We start from the raw sequence: 21,529 nt of genomic DNA on the forward strand, positions 1-21,529 counted from the left end.
AGTAATTTCAACTTTCATGTCCTTAATTTATCAAAATGTTTATATTATTATTATATATATATATATATATATATATATATATATATATTTGGATATTACAGAAATACCTAATTCTTTCATAAAATAATGGTGCTTTGGTTTACTTGTTGCAGGCTAAGGTTCTTCTTTACTATTTATCCTTCTTCAGATAATAGTTTCTTATTGATCGAAAGAAGGAAGAGAAAGGACATTATTTTACCGGAATTAGAAAAGCTAACCTTATGCAACAACAATAATTTGAAGCTTTTGCAGATGTCTGCTATCATTACATGGAAGATTTTAGAAAAGTGTTTAGATGTTGGCAGACAATATTTTTTATTGGTTTCTGTTCTGACATTCAATATGCGAAGAGATGTGTCACAAAATTCTAATCAAGGGTGGGCAAAAAATCCATTTTTATTAATTCAATCTATTTTTTCTATGATCTAATCCATTTAATATCTATTTTATTAAAAATTCAATCCATTTAAAATCCATTTTATTGGATATGGATATCAATCTGATATATATTTTATATATTTTATGAATTGGATATCCATTCTTTAAATCTAGATTTTCAAAATGGATAATCCAAAATATCCAATCCAAATTTTCAATTTATATTTTTGGTTAGATTAGGCTAAAAGTTAAGACTGACTAGTCTAAATTTAGTCGTATTAGATTGAGTTGACGTGACCTTATACAAAATTTTGCGGAATTCTGTCAAGTCGGTCCCTATCGAAATTTGGCCCAATTGGTCCTGGACAAAATTTGGAAGTATTCGGTTGAGTTCACCCCGACCTAAATTTGACTGCATTGGGCTGAGTTGACCTAAACAAAATTTGACTGTATTCGGTCGAGACAACCGCGACCAAAATTTGGCTGTATTCAGCCTAGTTGGCTCCAGTCAAAATTTGGTCGAATTCAATCGAGTTGACCCCGATTGAGATTTGGCCGAGTCGGCCCTGAACCAAATTTGGTCGTATTTGGCTGAGACGGTCTAGGATGAAATTTGGCCGTATTCAAATGAGTCGGTCACGATCGAAATTTGGTTGTATTCAACTGAGTCGGCCACGACAGAAATTTGGCCGAATTTAGTCGGTCGGCTTCGGTCAAAATTCGACGTGTTGGTCCTGACCTGAATTTGGTTGTATTCGGCAGAGTCGATCGCGACCGAAATTTGGTCATATTTAGGCGAGTCGGTCCTAACCTAATTTTGGCCAAATTTAGTCGAGTTGGTCATGACCAAAATTTTGTTAAGTCAGCACTTGCCCAAATTTAGCCGTATTCCGTCAACTAAATCCTGAACGAAATTTGACTATATTCAATTTAGTCGGCTGTGATCGAAAATTGGCCATATTCAATCAAGTCGGTCCCGGCCGACGAATTTAGTGGAGTCAACCTTGACCGAAATTTGACTGATCAGGCCTTGACCCAAATGTGACCATATTTGGCCAAATCGGCTCTGGCTAAATTTTGATCGTATTAGGCAAAATCGGCCCTGGCCGAAATTCAGTCGAATCCAGTCAAGTCGATCTCAACTGAAATTTTGTCAAGTCGACGTTAGCCCAAAATTTGGTCACGTCGTCCCCGACCGAAATCGTTCGAAAGTCATCCAAGTTTATCCCATGCTGAAATTTGACCTCGACAAAAAATCTGTCAAATTCTATGGTGTCAACCCTATCGAAAATCTAATCCACATCCATTTTGGATCCAAATAATGGATGTGGATCCAAATTTGTGTCCATAGGGCTGACACCAAAGAATTTGACAGATTTGGCCGAATACTTCCAAATTTTGTCCAGGACCAACTGGGTCAAATATCGATCGGGGTCGACTTGATAGAATTTGGCCTAATTCGGCCAAATTTTGTATAGGGTCACGCCAACTCAATCAAATACGACTAAATTTGGACTAGTCCGTCTCAACCTTTAACCTAAACTAACAAAAAATATAAAGTGAAAATTTGGGTTAGATATTTTGGATTATCCATTTTGAAAATCTAGATTTCGAGAATGGATATCCAATCCATAAAATATATAAAATGTAGATTAGATTGATATCCAGATCCAATAAAATGGATTTTAAATGGATTGGATTTTTAATAGAACGGATATTAAATGGATTAGATCATAGAAAAAATGGATTGGATCATAAAAATTGGATTTTTTGCCCACCTTTACCAAGAACCATTTTGAACAAATCAGTTTTCTCATTTAAGTTCTATTACTACTCTTTTTCATTAAATCAATCAAATTTTCACCTTTGAGTAAATCAAAGATGAGAAACTATAAATGATTTGGTGAAGTTTGATAATTGTGAGAGTTTTGATGTTCTGTTTTATGTTTGGAGATGAATATATATTTGATTGTTAATGAATTATACAGCAATGACATAGGTGGTTTGTGTGATTCTTAGACATTAATGATAATTAGGAATTTCCTTAATGAAACCTAAAGTTGTGTTACACCATATTGGTCATATAGTGATGGTGTTGGTGTGATTGCAATTTTGACAAAAAAGAATGGGGCTAGCATATATGGAAGAAAATGATTCTTGGTGAAAGGGATAAGTATATGATTTTCTTCTGGATTTTTGTGATAGTATTCTCGTAAAGAATAGTGTTGATAAAATTGATAAATTGAGTATGGTTGGGAAACACGCACTAAGAAAATGATATCTTCAAACAGAAACATATCCACAAATAAGAGCAAAAATATAAATTAAATTTAACGTGGTTCGACATCTCAAAGCTTTCATCCAAAAATACTCAACAAAAAGTATTATTACTCAAAATTCAATTTTTCGGGAAAAAATTGCAAACCTATTGAGCTGTGATGATAACTCCAAATATAACTCTTTATTTTTATAATAATTTTTTGCTACTATCTTCCCCATATTACTCGATGTGAGACTTTGGTGAATACTCACTCGAGAACCAACAAATATCATATTTTGTTTAAATTGTTTTTGTTTTGTTTAGCTTTATAAATGATAAGTTTGGTTCTTAGTGACTATTTTCAAGGAAAATATTACATTTAGGATTGAAAAAGGATTTCGAGAGTGAGACTATCCTAAATCAACTGGTATCTCACTTACATAGAGTGTGATATTTAGGTGGTGTAGTCGAAGGATCATACCTATGAAACTAGTGGGATTAACATTGTCATGGTTTGGTTTGAGTCATTTGGTCTTAGGAGCTCAAAAATTAGTTTAGGACTTGGGAGTAAGTATGACATATGCAGAGTTTCACTAATTCATTCAATACATTGGTGTTTTGAAAGACTAAGTCTAAATATGATTCTTTAATTTAATGCTTGATCTAGTTAATTGATTTTATTTTTACACTTTTCAAGAAAGAATTTATTTTGACAGTTTATAATTTTTGTTATCTTCTTATTAGAAGTTATGTTATGTTGATCATATTTTGTTTTACGTATTCTCTAGATTGAGAACTGTGATGAATTTCAGTTTAATTATATTTTTTTATGTTAAAGTGTTATAATATTATTTATAATTAATATAAGAATGTTTAGAAATTATTTATAATTACTACGTGAATGTTTAGAAGAATAGGGTTGGTATATTTGATATAGAAAGTTTAAATCTTTTATGAACATCATACAAAATCTACTTTTATGTCGATTTTAAAAGATTCGTCGGTCTCAGAAAAAAATATTAATTATTATAACTCTATAAGGAACTGCCATAACTCTATGAAAGATAATGTTATATTGTATTAATTATCAAAAGTGATAATGTTAAATTATATAAATACATTAATAAAAAAATAAATCTATGGTGAAATATTTACATATTAGGATAATTACTTATTAAAAAATTCAATACATGACGTGTATTACCTATACAATTGGATTAGTTCATTTTTTATTTATTTTTCTTTCATTTAAAATTGTCGTAACCAAATGTTTTAAATGATAGTTGTGATTGTAGTTGTGGTTGCAGTTTTTATAATGATCCTTAATATTGCAATCAATTATAAACAAATATGATTGTCATAGGCAATAGCAGTCGATGGACCGCAAAAACCTTGACGTTACAGCTGCAATTACAATTACAGTAAAAAAATGGTTCTTATCGAAATGAAACACATACTCTTCTGGATAACCCATATTTGATCGACACCAAAACTCGAAGGGTACCTCCTGTATTCATAAATTTTTCATGCAATATATGAAGGATTTACGTGGAAATTGCACTATTGATGTTACATAATCACAGCATTGCTTCCTCAATCCCACATATTGGTCCTTGTGCCCCCCAAAAATTCTAATATATCCATTATACCTTTTTCATTTATAACATTGGAAGGGTGAAGAAAAAGATTTAGGTTTAAAAACTAACTTGGAATCAATATTTCATAAAATAATATAATAGAAGCACATATTTAAAACATGCAATAGGAACAATATATGAGCATTTGTGAATGAAAGATTCTAAAATACATTATCCCCCGTTCCAATAGTAAACTCGTATCAAGAATGTGCCATGTAACTAACTATCTTTACATTATAAATTTGAAATCTTAATCTTAATGTATTCATGTTTCTATATAGTACATATTAAAATAACAATAGTTTTCATCATTAAAATATCACTACTCAATTCTTACCATTGCAAATTATAACATTTTCATTAAATTTTAATTATTTTATATATATTGGTTCTCAAGTGAGTATTTACCAGATTTTAAATTGAATAATATAAAAAGGAAAATAGTAGAAAAATAAATAATTATTTTGATACTTGTCACTAAAACTCAATAAATTTTTGGGTATGTGAGAGTTTTGGTAGTTGTATGTCATTAGATTTATAATTTTGTCAAAATTGTATTCAAAGATTTGCTATTTTTTTCAAAAAAATAATACACTTATCAAGAGAGGAATATGAACAATTTGACATGTGCATCTTTGAAGGGAGGTTACTACCAATGATTTTTGTATGTAATGACTTCATTCATGTATGTGTGGTAGGGTCTAGCTTGTTTAATAATGAAGATGGTCAGAGCTAATGATAGGGAAGAAGTATTGTCATGAATGAGTCTATGTGTAAGTTACTAGTAATAAGAGTGGATCAAGCATATATGTAAAAAATATGTTATATGTTTGTTTCAAGAAGAAGGGATCATGTTGAAGGTTCATTGTGGGTCTCTTATATGTGACACTTTTGGTGAAGGGTTGATATATTAGTTTTTGATTGAATATTTACCAAAGTTTCACATTAAGTAATACAAAGAGCATGGTCGACTTAGGGTCCAAAGAGGTTAAACTCTTGTTTTAGGCCCTCTAAAAAGACCCAAAATAACTTTTGTTTAATACATTTATATTAAATTAATTGTAAAATTGTGTTTGAGAATAAAATTTAATTAAAATATTATGAGTGACTATTAATTTTTGTTCGTACTAAAAATAATATTTAGTAAGCTAATAAAATTTTCAACTAATCATAATTTTGTTTAGGAAAAAAAGATTGATTAACTATCTCTATTCTCTTACTAATAAATTCTGATTAATTATCTATTTTTATAATTTATCACAAAAGGGAGTTATGGAAAAATTATAAAAATAGATAATAAAAATGAATTAGAAAATACAAGTGAATGTTCTTTGAATGAACAAGTTCATAATAATATAGATTTTAATAATTTAAAATATATGAAATATGGATGACAAATAAACACGTTTCAATGGGTATTGTTCGAACTCGTCTCCATTTTGATGGAGAATATCTGTATTGATTTGGCACGAGTATAAGTATGGATAATACCCGAATGTTTGAATTAGATATGGAGACAAATATGAGTATGTACATATCCGACTCATCCTCATCCCTATAGTCATCTTCGTTTAAATTACTAAAATACTCACAAGTTATTAGGTAACCAGTAACACACTCTTTTATAATTAATTTTATATTCCTTCTTTTTTCTTGTTATATATTTCCCCCTTCCCTTATAGTGATTTGACTTTTTTATATCTAGGAAACCCACTTACATCTCCAATGCACTTTTCTTATCAATTACAGTGAATTAAATAATTTTTATGTCTCACATATAAATATTACTCTTTTTTAATATTTTTATTTATAATTTTGTTTCACATGAGAATATTTGACTCTCAGGTAATTCAAAAAAACCTTTTTTTATTCTCTTTGGTCTTTAATTTTTATTTTATTTGAAGAAATTTTGTTTTGCTTAAACAATTTTTATCATTTCTCAACAATTTAAGTAGTTTCATTTATGAAGGTTTTCTTTGATCTCTTGGATACTTTTCATCTTATTAAACCCTTAATTTATACATTTATTTTCCTGTATTTGATTTCATTTAATGGTGTATCAAATTGTTTCTAAGACAAACATTTGAACATTTTTACTTCTTTCTAATTTTATTATTTCTTGTTTATTTTTATCATTTAAAATACTAATTTTACATTTTTTATATAATTATTTTTATTTTCTAACTCATTATCTAAGTGTAATTTTATCACCGTAATTGTATGAAGACATTTCATCTACTATAATATATTAATTTAATGTTATTGTCATTAATCTTTTTTATCACCCTCTAACATAAATTGAAGTTTAAACAATGAAATATCTATGCTAATTTAATAATTATTTAATTTAATCTTTGTTCTTATGTAATTTCGTTCAATTGGTGTATTATAATTTGTATTAATGTATAAAGAAAGAGATCTCATTAGAATTTAGACAAAAGAAGTAAAGAGAAATTTCAAAATATTTAAATATTTGTTTATTTGTTATAATTTTTTAAAACTATATTTTACTTGTATCAATTTTGTTTCAGTTGCATTTGCAAATTTAATAAATATTTGTGTTGTCATGAAATTTTATTTTGTACTCTAATAATGTATACAATTATAATTTTTTTCTAAATATTTGATATTGAAGAAACTAAAATACGTCTTTTTGATCTTGAATATTTGATAATATCATATTTCCGTTGTCATGTTTTTTTTTAATATTAACTAATTGATATTGAAACAGTAATAAGAATGTGAAATAATGAAACTTGTTCCTGTCTGGCTCCGATTTCATCCCTAATATGAAATTTAAAATTTTCAAAAATTATTTAGAATTGATTATTTTTTGTACATTGGAGGTAATGCAATTACTATGTTTCAAAGTAAATTTGAACAATTTAAAGTGTACGGAAATATTTTTGGTTTTGTATTTAGTATTAAAAATTAAAGTCATTAGACTATGTATTTTTGAAAGAAAAATACTGAAATCTTGAAAAATCTTTAAAACATACTAATTTTTTGGATCTGAATTGATTGGATCTATTTTCAAAATTAAACATCTTAAATAAAATTATAGGATTGAAAAATATAAATAAATTGACATTATTAATTATATAAAAAATATATATTATTTTTCAAATGCATATATAACTTATATAATAATGTTGACCATTGGTGCATTAATTGCTTCCGTCGAAGAGTTTTTCAAAACTAAAAGTAATAAAAATTTATTTAAGAGTAACAATGTCTTAACAAAGATAAAACAAATGGATCTTATTATCTATTAAAATAAAAAATATTAAATAAAGTTAATTACTACAATTTAATAAATAATTTTGTATCAAAAAAGCTTAAAAGATAAATTTTAGATAAAATTAATTTTAATTATATAAAAAAATATATATTCTTTTCTAAATGTATATATAACTTATAAAGTAATGTTGAAAATTTTAATATAAAATTACTTCATTTAGTAGGACTTTTTCAAAATTAAAAGTAATAAAAACTTACTTAAAATCAACAATGTTTCACATAAAATTAAACAAAATGATTTTTTATCTATTAAATAAAAAATATTAAATAAAATTAATTATGATAATTTAATAAATAATTTTGTATCACATAAAGTTTAAAAATAAATTTTAGATAAAATTGATGTATTTCAAACAAATTGTTCTATTTAAAGTAAGATAAACATGGATTCAAATTAAAACTAAAAACTGATTTAAAACAATATTTTTATATAATGTAAATATCATTTAAATTTATTTTCTATACTTGTATTTCAATTTACTTCCAAAACTCTACAAAAGATTCGTGAAACTCAAATAGGGACACACAAAGACAGTCGAGAGTCTAAAATGGTCTTGGTTTAAATAACAAAATTTTTCTAAACCTTTCCAAACGTAAACCTAAATTGAGTTAGATATTTTTTTTTTTCAAAACTAAAGTTAAAACGATTATCTTCCAAAAAAGTAAAATTTTGGCTCAAATTATTCTTCCTCGATGTCCGAAAAAATTATCTTTCAACTTCTATTTTTCAAACACAAAATAGATTTACCGTTATCTTTGATCAAAGCATTAAAATTAAGATTAGAATACGAGATTGATAATATGTACTCACATTTTGAATAACATAAATGGAGAAAATTGTTGTACATAAAAACGAAATGGAGGCTCACTTTGCATGTCACGTATGAGCATCAATGTGAGTTTATCTCACCGAGACTCCAAAGGAAAAGTTTTAGAATTTATTTCTAGTTTTATCTAAATATAATTCGAGAAATTATACTTTTCCTTTCATTTTTTCTAACTTTCATTCTTTATTTTCTGACCAGCTTAGTGTGAATTATTGATTTTTAAAAAAAAAAATACATTAATCAATGATTCACACTAAATCATTATGTTAAGAAATAAAAGATATGAATCAAAAAATAAAAATAATAGTATCAAACTTTTACAAAATTTCAGCCATTACTCACCTGGTATGGCTTTGGGTTTCTATATTAAACATTGTCTACAAAATTTGATGAAACTTGCACTTTGCTTGGTCTCCTTTGAGTTTAGATCATTCCAAAAACATTAAACAACAAAAAAGAAAAACGAAGAAAATATATACATGAAATCAATATATAGTTAAGCAAGCAAAACAAAAAACATGCAAAGCAAACAAAATCATTAATGGAAGCATCATGCACGACCGTGGTTGAATCTTCAAAGACTTTTCATGATGTTTACTATTTATTTCCTCATACACATGAACATGGGAATCAAAATCTCTAATTATATGCTTAAAATAATCTGTCTGATAGTGTGCTCATCTATAACGAAGTTTACAAGGAGGAAGAGGTGGTCCACACAATCCACGATTACCCACAAAAGCTGAAATAGGAAACATGGCCTTATGTGGAGGGATCCTCCCTCTGAGTCTGTTTCTTGACACATCAAACTCTTCAAGCTTCTTCAAATTTAGGACCTTCTCTGGTATGTTGCCACTTAATTTGTTGTTTGAAAGATTAATCTTTGTTAAAGTTTCGGCATCACCAAGCTCTTCGGGTATATCCCCCGAGAGTCCACTGTCTTCAAGCTCCAGAATCTCCAATTCTCTCAGTTTCCCAATTGACTTTGGTATCGATCCTCCCAACGGGTTGTGTGACAAAGCAAGAGATTTGATTGAACTCATTGAGGCCTTTTGTCCAATGTTGTCGTCAATGGGACCGCAAAACTTGTTGTTAGATAGGTCGAGGGAGTTGAAATGGCCTAGCGAAAATTGAGCCTCTTTCTCAAACACCACTTTTAGGGACCCTGTGAGGTTATTGGAATGGAGGTCAAGGTCCATCAGAGAAGAAAGACCCATGAATGCCACAGGGATTGACGAATGAAACTGGTTGTTTGACAGGTTCAGGAAGGAAAGGCGAGTCATGTTTCCGATCCACCATGGCAATTTCCCCGTTAATGCATTGCTTGACAAATCAAGGGTTGACACTGATGAATATGCAAGCCACTTTGGAAGTTGACCTTTGATCCCTGTCTGAGCCAATTTCAACTGAAAAACTCTAGACTTGGAAACCCACTTGGGTACTTTGGCTAGTCCTAATGGGTTGAATGACAAGTCTAAAGTTTGCAAACTCTGTAGTTTAGCAAGTTGAGGGGGAAGTAGACCAGAAAGTTGGTTTCTTGACAAATCCAGTGTTTGCAGGTTGATTAAATTGCCAAAGGAAGGTGGAATTTTGCCACTGAATTCATTGTCTGCGAGAAATAAATCAGTTAAACTAGTTAGATGGCCAATGGTGGAAGGTAAGTTCCCAGTGAGTTTATTGTTCTCAAGGATTACCCTTCGCACATTGCCGAGTTTTCCAATGGAATAAGGCAAAAGGCCTGTTAGCTTGTTCTCTGATAAACTACAAAACTTGAGAGAACTTAAATCCCCAATAGAAAAAGGGAGGTTTCCTGAGAGATTATTGTGCATGAGATCCAGAAAAACCAATTGTGAGAGTCTCCCAATTGACTCTGGGATTCTTCCACTAATCTGGTTATAAGAGAAATCCAAATCCTTGAGGTTTACAAGATTTCCAATGGTAGAAGGAATGTTTCCATGAAAATCGTTTTGATGAAGGTGAAGCCTGGTGAGAAATACCATTCTTCCAAGGGAAGAAGGAATCCCCCCAGAAAGCCTGTTCCCAGATAGACCAAGTTCTGAAAGAGACTTGAAGGAGGCAAAGACAGAAAAAGGAACATTACCAAACAATTGGTTGTTATCGAGGTACAAACTCTGGAGCCGTGAAAGCTTTTCAAAAGACGCGGGAACCCCACCTGAGAGCTGGTTTGAATAGAGAAAAAGTTTTGTCAAATGGGATAGCTTGGCGAGTTGTGGAGGTATTGGACCATGCAACTGCTTCAGATTGCTAAGGTCCAAAACTTGAAGAGCAGACAAGTTTCCAAGATAAGGTGACAAGGTTCCTGACATGTAGGTTTCGAGAGGGATGTCATCAACGTCGAACACAACGCCGATTCTAGTAAGGTTGATGACCCTGCCAGTGGAACCACATGCGATGCCCTCCCAAGTGTGGCAGCAGTCAGAGGAAGGTGTCCAGGAATCTAGCAGTTTTGAAGGGTCAGAGATGATCCTGCTCTTGAATTCTAGTAGTGCTTCTTTGTCCACCACGTGACATGGCTCCGAAATTGAGGTAAGAGATGACAAAATGAGAAGCAACATCATGACTACTACCATAGTTCAGAATTATGAATAGGTTGCTTGTACTTGGCTGAGACAGCTTACGACTTCGTATTTATCAAGTGTTGTACGACTCTTTCTATACGATTTACGATTTGATTGTGATTTAATTTAGTTGGCTTCCTCCATGAAAATTTATTTATATTCAATTTATCTATCATCGAAGTGGTGTATGTATGAAAATGGCATCGGAGATGTTTGAAAAGCGAGAACTGTTGATGCTTTGCATGCAGCATTTTGAAGAGAGGCATGTGCCTCTAACGGCCACTTGGATTTCCCTGACTTGGCTATTTGGAAGCAAGTGGCTTTGGTTCAACAAAAAACCCTGAAAAAGAAGATGGGATTCTCCGTGCTCAAAAGTTTGTTATCATGATGATTTTACAATTATACATCCCATCACTGTAAGCAATTTTGATGTTTCAAAATCTGTGCCTCCTCAGTGGAAAATGACTGGGATTACTAACATTTAGCAACTACTCATCATATTCACTACTTTTGGTTTAAAATCATACTATACACACACTTTCACACATGCACGCACTTACAAGTTACAAATACAATATATTTATTTTTGAAAATTAAATAAATTAAGTAATAGTTTGTAATGTTTATTTCACAGATTTTGAATTAAAAAACCATTGTTAAACAGTTTTAAATTATTTTAAATTCGCTTTATAAAGGCCAAAGAATGAAAAGAGAGACAAACTTGTCTGTCATGAACCATCTGACCTTTCTTTACAAGTTTAAGATTCATTTCAGTTGATACATACTATTAGGTTCAAAATTTTGATATCTAATTGAATATAAATATTCGATCAAAAGAATAATCAAATTTACAACATTATTTTCAATAAATATAAATATCGTAACATCTCAAATTTATAGTACAATGATTTTGATATAATAATATCTAAAATTTTATAATATATTACTTTTCATATATTATATATTAAAGTTATAAGTAAAAATTACATTATATATATATATATATATATATATATATATATATATATATATATATATATATATATATAAGCGTATCTCTTGTACGAAGAGATAGATGATTCAGGATTCAGGATCCGATTCGTAGTTAACAGATGACACTTTAATTAATAAAAATTTTATTCTTGTACTGCAAATCTTTGGATAGGATTGAGTGTATTTAATGAAGGAATCTTTGCTATTTACCGCATAATGCCTCTATATAAAGAGTACTGGTGTAATGAAAGCAATGAGAGTGAAAGCAACGAAAAAAGAATAAGAGAGAAACACAATAGATAAAAGAAGAAAAACGTAACCATAAGAAGCAAAGGGAAATCATACTTGAATCGTGCATTTATTCATATATTTTCCAATCTCCGAGGTAAGAGGAGAAGATATTGATCATTCTATCTTTTCATTTTTATTTTTTTATCTTTTCATAATAATTTTTATTTCTATATTTATCTTTAAGTGAGGTGTTCCTAATCTCATTCTAATTTCTATTTAGTTCTCATTCTTATTTATTTATTCATTTATATTTATCTCTAGTTTTTGCACAGGTCCTATTTATTTAATTTATATTACTCTCATTTATTTATTTATTTATATTTACCTCCAGTCACATACTGGTTCTCTTTAACTATTTATATTTATCTTCAATCACGTACTGGTCCTCTTTAACTATTTATATTTATCTCCAATCACGTACTGGTCCTCATTATTTATCTACATTTGTTTTTAGTTATGCACTGGTCTTATTTATTTAGTCATACAATTATATGGTTTAATATCAAAATGAAATTTATGATAAATAAAGATTTGATTATTGTAGTTGGAGGTATGACCTTGGAGATTTAAATGAGTAGATATTACTCAAGATGAGATGTTCTTGGGTTACTTTGTTGGCCATGATGAGGCTTATTTATCATGACTAGTTACTACAAAATTAATCAAAATATTTATGAAGTATGATAAAAACTCAGTTTCATGAATTTGAAAGAGTTTTCATTTTATTTTATTTTCTTGAGATATGCTATATTTTTTCTATGTGATATTTGTCTCACTTCCCTATTTTATAATTGTGTATAAAAAAATATTATAATCTCATTGTAGATGGCTGCCCCTAATATGCCCGATCCATTCCTTGTCGATATAGTAGTAGTATTTCCGGGAAACGCATGGCAAACCAATGCGGTAAATAATTCGGTAACATTCCAAGCACTGGAAATTCTACCATTATATTCCTAAATGCTCTAAATATATCAAGGACATATTGGAATCACTTTTTATTTACCCCCAATAGTCCAAGTGAATCATATTCATAACCTTTTTCCTCCACATGTTTAAAGGTTAACCTACGAGGAAGGAACTGTAAATAAATAATACTTCTTTCTCTTCTAGTGTAGAAAATATAATATGTACCAAATGATGTAAATTTAAAATTCAAACAGTACTGTAATATATATATATATGTGTGTATATATATATATATATATATATACATATATGTATATGTGAATATTTTAAGTATGTTATATGTTATTGTAAAACTATGTGTTAATTTTTTTTATAAGTATAATATAGAAAATAATAGTAACAAAAAGAATTTTGGTCGTCTCAAATATGAAATAATGTGATGTATTAAAATTTGTTAAAATATACATTTAGATTCTATTTTTGTTCAGTTCTGTTAATTCAGTCATAAAATTCTTCTTCTTTTTTCAATTAGATCCCAATTTTCGTTAATTTTATTCAATTTGATCAATTTTTTGCTAATTCTGTTTAAATGATTAATAGTAATGACGAGTTACAGCCACATGTCAATTTGGTCTTTTTTTTAAATTTTGTTAATTTTTTTAGTTTTTTTTTAATTTTGATAAAATGTTCACGTGTCAATCTAACAGTATATCACGTGTCAATCTAACAGTATATCACGTGTCACAGTCAATGTTTTATATTTAATTTAGTCCTTTTTAATTTTTTATTTTATTTTAATTTAGTCCCAAATTTTTTTAAAATGGAGCAATTTTATCCGTCTCTAAATTGAGATAAAATTTAATTTTTATGTAAACATTAAAATGATGTTTTTATTAAAATTTATAGTTTTATTAAATATTTTTTGTTTATGATTATAATTAGTTTAAAATTCGAAAAAAATTTCAAGGATTAGAAGTAACACCATATTCACCTAAAATTTTAAAAGGTTAAAAATTACATAATCACATAAAATAATGGTGCTCCCCCAAACTTTTTAACCTCTCAACATTTTAAAATCACAATTGATTTTAACAATCACATTTGATTTTTAACCTCTCTTAAAATGTTGTTGGATCAATTGTGTTAGTTTTCATCCTTAAAATTTTTGTTCTAATTTTAAACTAATGTAACCCTAAACAACAAATATTTACTAAACATGTGAATTTTAATAAAAACATCATTATAACATCTATATAAAAAATAAATTTGATCTCAAATTGGAAAGGGACAAAATTGCTCAATTTTAAAACAAATTGGGACTAAATTGAACAAAAATAATGAATATAGGAACCAAATTGAATATAAAATATGTCAATTAAATATTTTTATGTCTTACATTTGAATATTTCTACTCTTTTTTTAATATTTTTATTTATTATATATTTTATTTTCACATGAGAATGTTTAACACTCTCAATTTAAATATTCAATAGCATAAACATTTCATTTACTAGGTAATATAAAAAAATGTATCTTATTTATTCTATAATTATTAATTTTTGTTTCATTTGAAGATTTTTTTTTGTTTTGCTAAAACAATTCTTTTCTATCTCTTAACTATCGACTAGGTTGATATTTGAAACTTACATCTCCAAGTTATTTTTCATCTTATCGTACTCTTAATTATGTATTTGTTTTTCATTGTGTGATTTCATTCAACAATCTATCAAATTGATATTTTTTAAATATTTTTTTTATTTTCTAACTCACTACGTATAATATTATCACTATAATTGTATAAATAAATTTTATTTACTATAATATAATAATTTAATGTAATTGTTATGAGTATTTTTTATCACCATCCAATATATATTGAAGTTTAACAAATGAAGATTTATATAAAATTATATTATTAGTTTAATTTTTGTTCTTTGTGTGATATTGATAAAGTGATGTATTATAACTTTTATTAGTGTATGGAAAAAGAGATTTCATTAGAATTTAAAAGATTGAAGTAAACAAACATTTAAATATATTTTTCCTTTTATATATTTTTAATTTTTATCAACTATATTTAATTAAAGTTTGCAAATTTAATAAATATTTTGGTTCTTACAAGATTTTATTTGGTTTTCGAATTTGAAATGTATACTATTATAATTTTTTTTTTCTAAATACTTGATATTGAATAAACAATTATCTTTTTAATATTGAATATTTGATACTATTATGATTATTTTACCATAACTTTTATTATTTTATAAAATTTAATTAGTTGATATTGAAACAATAGAAAAACAGGTACGAGTATGAAGTAAAAAAGTGGGTACGGATATGAGTACTAGTATATCCTCTTGTTACCCAGTGGGACGAAGATGAGATAAAAGTTTGATACTTGTTAAAATTAGGATTGAGGATGAGGATAACATTTTTCTTTAGGAATGAATATGAGATAATGAAACTCGTCCCTACTCTCCCATGTTGTTATCCCTAAATGTAGGGATGTCAACGGAGCAAGTAGGATAAGAGTAGTAGTTCTCCCGTACCCTACCTGCTGGATAAATATTTGCCTACCTGTACCCATATCTGTGTGGGTACCCGCATATTTTTTTAAAATCCACGGATATCCATGGGTACCGCGGGTATTTACAAAAAGAAAATTTTAATATTTAACAACAAATTTTAATTATAAATTCAAAAAAAAAATACAATGCATAACATTTATAAATTTCAAACAAAGTGCAAATAACTCATTTAAACCGTGTTTAATGACAGTTTACAAATAAATAGAGATTTTTTAAAACTAGTTGATAAAAAATAATCCATTCAAAATCAATGTGTTAATATTTTAATCATTTTTTTAATTTAAATTAGAATATAGCGGGTACGTGTATCCACGAGTACGAATACTATGATACTCATACCCGTCCCGTTAACATGCGGGTATAAAAAATACTCGTACCCGTTACTTGCGGGTATCCATTTTCAATTCATTTTCTACCCGTTATGAGTTTTATCCACAGATACTCGCAGGTACGGATCTTTTTGACATCCCTAATCATACCTAATATAAACTGTCTTATATTTTTATCTTATAATTTTCTGGAAAAAAAAAATAGATGATACATGATCAAAGGTAGACCATGTATGCGTGGTAAAAAAATCTAATTTTTAAAATATCTTATATTGTTTATTTCAAGTATTTTAATAATAAATTAATATTCTTTTCAATATTTTAAAAATAGTAAAATCAATATTTTTTTTAAACTTTTTTTAATTCAATCCTCTAAAGTAAGAGGAAGGAAAGATTGAAGAATAAGAATAAGAAAACTAGTTTTAGAAATTTCATCAAGAGTTTTTATAAAATATGATTGAGAACACAAATATATACGGAACATGCGATAGATATTTCATTTGTAAGGTAAGTTGTAATTTAGTTAGAAAAAACTCATTAGTGGAAGTCTTGGGAATTAAGCTGTTTGTGATAGATAAATCAATATATTTCATCAAACTTTATAATATTGATATGTCAAAAATTATAATTGTTAGGAGACCATGTCTCATTTAGGAAGAATATGAGTATTTTATGATGTTTATATATTGAGAATTCATTAAAAAAATGAAATTATTATTAGTTTGAGAGGAATCTATTTAATCTACGAGACTTTCGAATCAAAGAAGTATGAATCTATACATTATCAAATATAATTAGAGAAGTCTAATTTTTTCATTGAATCACATACACAGCAGCTAACAATTTACTAACATTGGTTCTCATTGAATTCATTTTAGTTTGATATTTAGTATTTTGTTCATTTTATGAGTTTTTTTATATTTATTTTTGTACGAATATAAAAAGAAAAGGTTATGTGATATATGTTTTTTCATAACTACTTCTTAGCATATATTTTCTTTTACGTCTTCCAATTTTAGATTAGGTTTTGATAAATTATTTTTTAATCTTAATTTTTTTAAATAGATATATTGATGAAAAATAAAATAATAGACTCATTTTTGTTAAGCATAATAATAATGATCAATTGTTGAATTAGATGAAATCTTTATGAAGATTCAAAGGACTAGAAGTGAAAAGTTTTATATTAATTTTTTGAAACTTATTTAAGAAAAAATATTCTCAAATATGAAAATATCTAACAAGGGGGAAGAGATCAAATTAGAAAAGGCTTATTTAAAATGTGTTTCATATCAAATAAAACTTCAAAACTATCATATTTTTCTAAGAAAAAACATACAAAAAAATTTCAATACTAAATTATATATACTTTTGTTATATTAGTGACAATGGTTAGATATATAAATTTTAAATATATTATTTTGGTCCCTTAAAATTTTTTATCAACATCCCGCCACTGTTCATAAAATCAAATGTTCAAAAGATGTATTCTCAATTAGATGAAATCAAATAATTTTTACATCTCACATTTAAATATTTTTACTCTTTTTTAATGTTTTTATTTATTATTATTTTTTAATAAATCTTTCATTAGGTAATATAAAAAGCTTATTTTTGTTTAGTATAAAGACATTTTATATACTATAATAGATCGAAGTGTATAAGTAAAAATATTTTATTATAATTTAGAGAGAAAAAATAAGAAACATTTAAACTATTTTTAAACTTGAATACTTGTTTTTTATAATTTTTTAAATATTTTATAATTTTATCAATTTTATTTTATTTATAAAATTAATAAATATTTTGATTCTTGTGAAATTATATTTGGTATTTTAATTTAAAATATATAATTATAATCTATTTTTAAATATACGACATTAACAAAATACATTTTTTTTATATTAAATATTTAATAGTATCATGATTTTTTTTGTCACAATTTTTTATTTTTTCAAAAATATTAATTAATTGATATTTAAATAAAAAAAAATACATACGAGCACAGGGACATGGGTAGATAAAAATACGAATGGGACAAAAATGTTATATCCGATGTGATATGTAAATGAGGATGAAAAATTTCTTTAAACATGGATGAGAATGAAATTCTTCCTCACCTCGTCTTTTAATCCTTAATTTGAACAAACTTCTCTACACTCATCCTATAAGAACAAAATAAGAAAAAAATAAAATAAAATTAGTTTCATTATAGTGTAGGAACTAATTTATAAAAACTTTTTTCATAAGGTCATATTTGATAAGTTAAAAGTATATGAGAATTTTAAGCAGAGAAATTATTTACCTGTCCCCACCCACTCTCTACCTGTCTCTCTTTAAACTAGAGAGGCCAAGGAATCATTTATTGTTGGTAAGAGACAGAACTGGGAAAATTAATTTCAAACTACCATTTGGGCTTTGATCCAAATGCTTGGTGGTGCTGTTGGTAGTTGCCCAAAATCCGGAAACACCATCAGAAAGTTAGCCCAAAATAGAGCCCACCACATTCTGACAGTGGGCCAGACCACTCCATGCATTATTTTGGGCATGCCCCGAATGTGCATGTCTCTGTCTGACACGGTCACATGCTGGCAACCCTTGTGAGTAGTAAAAGACACAAAATCTTGCAACATAGGAACTACCATCTTAAAATAACGTTTCCGTAAACATGAACCTTAAAAACAACACACTCATAATCTCCTTCCTCACTAGTAATTCCCTTTCAAGAATTCCCTTTCAAGAGATCACGATTCTTTTTATATCTAACTAACATTCTTTACCATTAAATCACCATTTTTATTTATTAATCAAAACGCAAAAACGGAAATTATATTTTTCTTTTGATCATATTATAAAGAGGACAAAATTAAAGGCTCAAGTACACTTTTAATTAACTATTTGTCATTTTGTAAAATCTTATTCATATTTACAAATTTGGATAACACTAAACTGAACTTAAAATGCCTTCTTACCTCCAGAATGACCTTCTTCGTTTTTCTGCTTCATGAATTTGAATGTTATTGTTTTAATTACATAATTTTACGTCATCTTTTTACTCTCACCTTCAATATTTATCAACATAACGTGATATAGTGTTAATATGAGTAACTTATCACCTAAAATAATGACAGAACAATACTTTTGTGAAATATTGAAAACATAAACAGAAATTTGTTCTTGTCCTCATTATTAAAAAGACAAAATTATTTACTAAAGTTTATATTTAATTTATATTTAATTTATTTTGAAATCTATTATCAAAAAATCTACCTGTTGTCCTTAAAAGTATATGTATTTATCAAGTCATTAATAATATAAAAACTTATTCCTCAAACTATTACTAACTGGATTAAATATAACTACTATTTAAAACATTTAATTTTATAGATTAATTATGATAAAGTAAAATGTATTAATTAAAATTAACTAATTCATTCAAGGATGTAATAGATATTTAGTTGAATGTGGTCTTGAATATATAAAATAGAGAAAACTTCATAAAAGAAGAAATAGGAGGAAGAAGGTGGAAAAGTTGCAGAGTGTAAGAAATGAAGAAAGAAGAAAGAGCATGGCAGCAAAGTTGAGACATGAAAATGTAGATGAAAGGCATAATCTAGGGAATGAAGCGGCTAAATCTCTTACATTCTTCAAATGATTTTTGTTGGCCTCCTTGACAAAAGAAGAAACTGATAGGACACCTATACAAGCAATTATCCACAAGCCTCACCATGGCAGAACCCGGTTGAAGCGCCATTAGAGGACTCGGAATAGCTCCAAACAAGTAGTTTCCCCCCAATAGAAGCCTCTCAAACGGAGCTATCCCAGCCTCGGGGAAAACGGTCTTCAACGCGTACTGGGTCGGAATCATTCCCACGAACCTGTTGTTCTCCAACGACAGAGACGAAAGCCTCGGCATCAACGCCGGGAACAACGGCAGAAACCCCCCAAGCTCGTTGTCGCTCAGATCAACCGCTATAACCCCGCTTCGCATTTCCAAAGCGTAAGGCGCTTCCATGTGCGAGAACTCGTTGAAAGAGAGCGTCACCTGCTGCAACGAGGGAAGCTCGAACAGCGCAAACGGAACGGCGCCGGTTAACCTGTTGCCACTCAAATCCACCACTTCCAAGTAGTTCAAGTTCCTCAGAGATTCGGGTTCCAACGCGCCGCTTAAGCTGTTGTTCCGCATTGAAATCTGAACCAGAGATTCCGGCAGCCCGGAGGGGAACCCTCCGGTGAAAAGATTGAAACTTAGGTCCAAGAAGTAAAGATTGTTCAGAGAGCTCAAACCGGGAACGACGCCGTTTAGCTTGTTGGACTGCATTTCGAGGCGTTTAAGGTTGGTGAGGCGGTTAAAAGAGACGGGGATCGGTCCTTGGAGGTTGTTGTTGTCGAGGTAAAGCTCTTGAAGGTTAGAGAGGGAGGATAAGGAAGAGGGTATAGTTCCGGTGAGGAAGTTTTTCGATAAACCGAGTCGAGTTAACCGAGTGAGGTTGGAGAAGGAGTCGGGGATTTGGCCTGAGAAGAAGTTGTTTGAGACGTCAAGAGTTTGGAGGTAGGGGAGGTTCCAGGTGGCGGCGGAGAGCGTGCCGGAGTAACCAGCGGGGTCGAGTGTGAGTTCGGTGAGTCGAGTGGTTCCGGAAACGACGGCGTCGCACCTGAAGCCGCACGTGAACTTGTCGGTGAAAAGGTTGTCGCAGGGATCATAGGAGAAGTCCCAGGAGAAGATGCAGGAGCCTGGGGTAACGGAAACAGGGTGAAGGTTGTTCTTTAGTTCTTTGAGAAACTGGGTGTCGCTCCAATGCGTGGCTGAATCGGTAACGAATGGGGTTAGGAACAGTGAGAGAATTAGAAAGTGGTGAAGGTGAAGGGAAGTGAGTGTGAGAGAGAGCATTTTTTGAGTTTGAGTTTTGTGGTTGAAGACGGTGGAGGATGAAAGAGCTTGGATTAATGGGTTCTTTTTTGAACATTAACTCACTTTTTTTTCTACAATGAATGGTGTCAGAGATCTTTTGGGTGAGTGGCTTCACGGGTGTCAGAAGCTTCTGCAATGCATATGTTCTGTTTATTACATGGAGAAAAGAAAAAGGGAGAGAAGAATAGTACTTTTTCTTTAATCGTACTTTGTTTGTAGTTTTGTAGGTTTTTGTTTGATTGTTGGATTTTTTTATCAGATTTACAGATTTAGATAATATCGAGGTAGTTATTCATTTTTTTGTTTTTCTTTACGTTAAAATAGTTATTTAAGTGACGATTTACTATTTTTATTGTTTATATTTACATAAATTAAAATTATTGATGTAATTAATTAAAATTTTTATCGTTTATAACTTTTACTTATAATAATGTTATTTTATATCCTTAAAAGCAATGTTTAAGTAATTAACGAGGTTAGTTTATTT

The 21,529-nt window shown here is 29.0% G+C and overlaps 2 protein-coding genes across 2 annotated transcripts; both read right to left on the bottom strand.

Moving 5' to 3' along the window:
- Nucleotides 1-9,015: 9,015 nt before the first annotated feature.
- LOC114179812 (uncharacterized) lies at nt 9,016-11,186 on the bottom strand. The gene has a single exon (XM_028066276.2). The coding sequence runs from the start codon at nt 11,030-11,032 to the stop codon at nt 9,119-9,121; it is 1,914 nt and encodes a 637-aa protein (XP_027922077.1). The 5' UTR covers nt 11,033-11,186; the 3' UTR covers nt 9,016-9,118.
- Nucleotides 11,187-19,654: 8,468 nt separating this feature from the next.
- On the bottom strand, nt 19,655-21,218 carry LOC114176947 (uncharacterized). The gene has a single exon (XM_028062151.2). The coding sequence runs from the start codon at nt 21,019-21,021 to the stop codon at nt 19,744-19,746; it is 1,278 nt and encodes a 425-aa protein (XP_027917952.2). The 5' UTR covers nt 21,022-21,218; the 3' UTR covers nt 19,655-19,743.
- Nucleotides 21,219-21,529: the final 311 nt, after the last annotated feature.

Source organism: Vigna unguiculata, chromosome 3 (genome assembly GCF_037176805.1).
Source record: "Vigna unguiculata cultivar grain cowpea cultivar isolate G323 ecotype 2 chromosome 3, ASM3717680v1, whole genome shotgun sequence".
In the NCBI taxonomy this organism is placed as follows: Eukaryota; Viridiplantae; Streptophyta; class Magnoliopsida; order Fabales; family Fabaceae; genus Vigna; species Vigna unguiculata.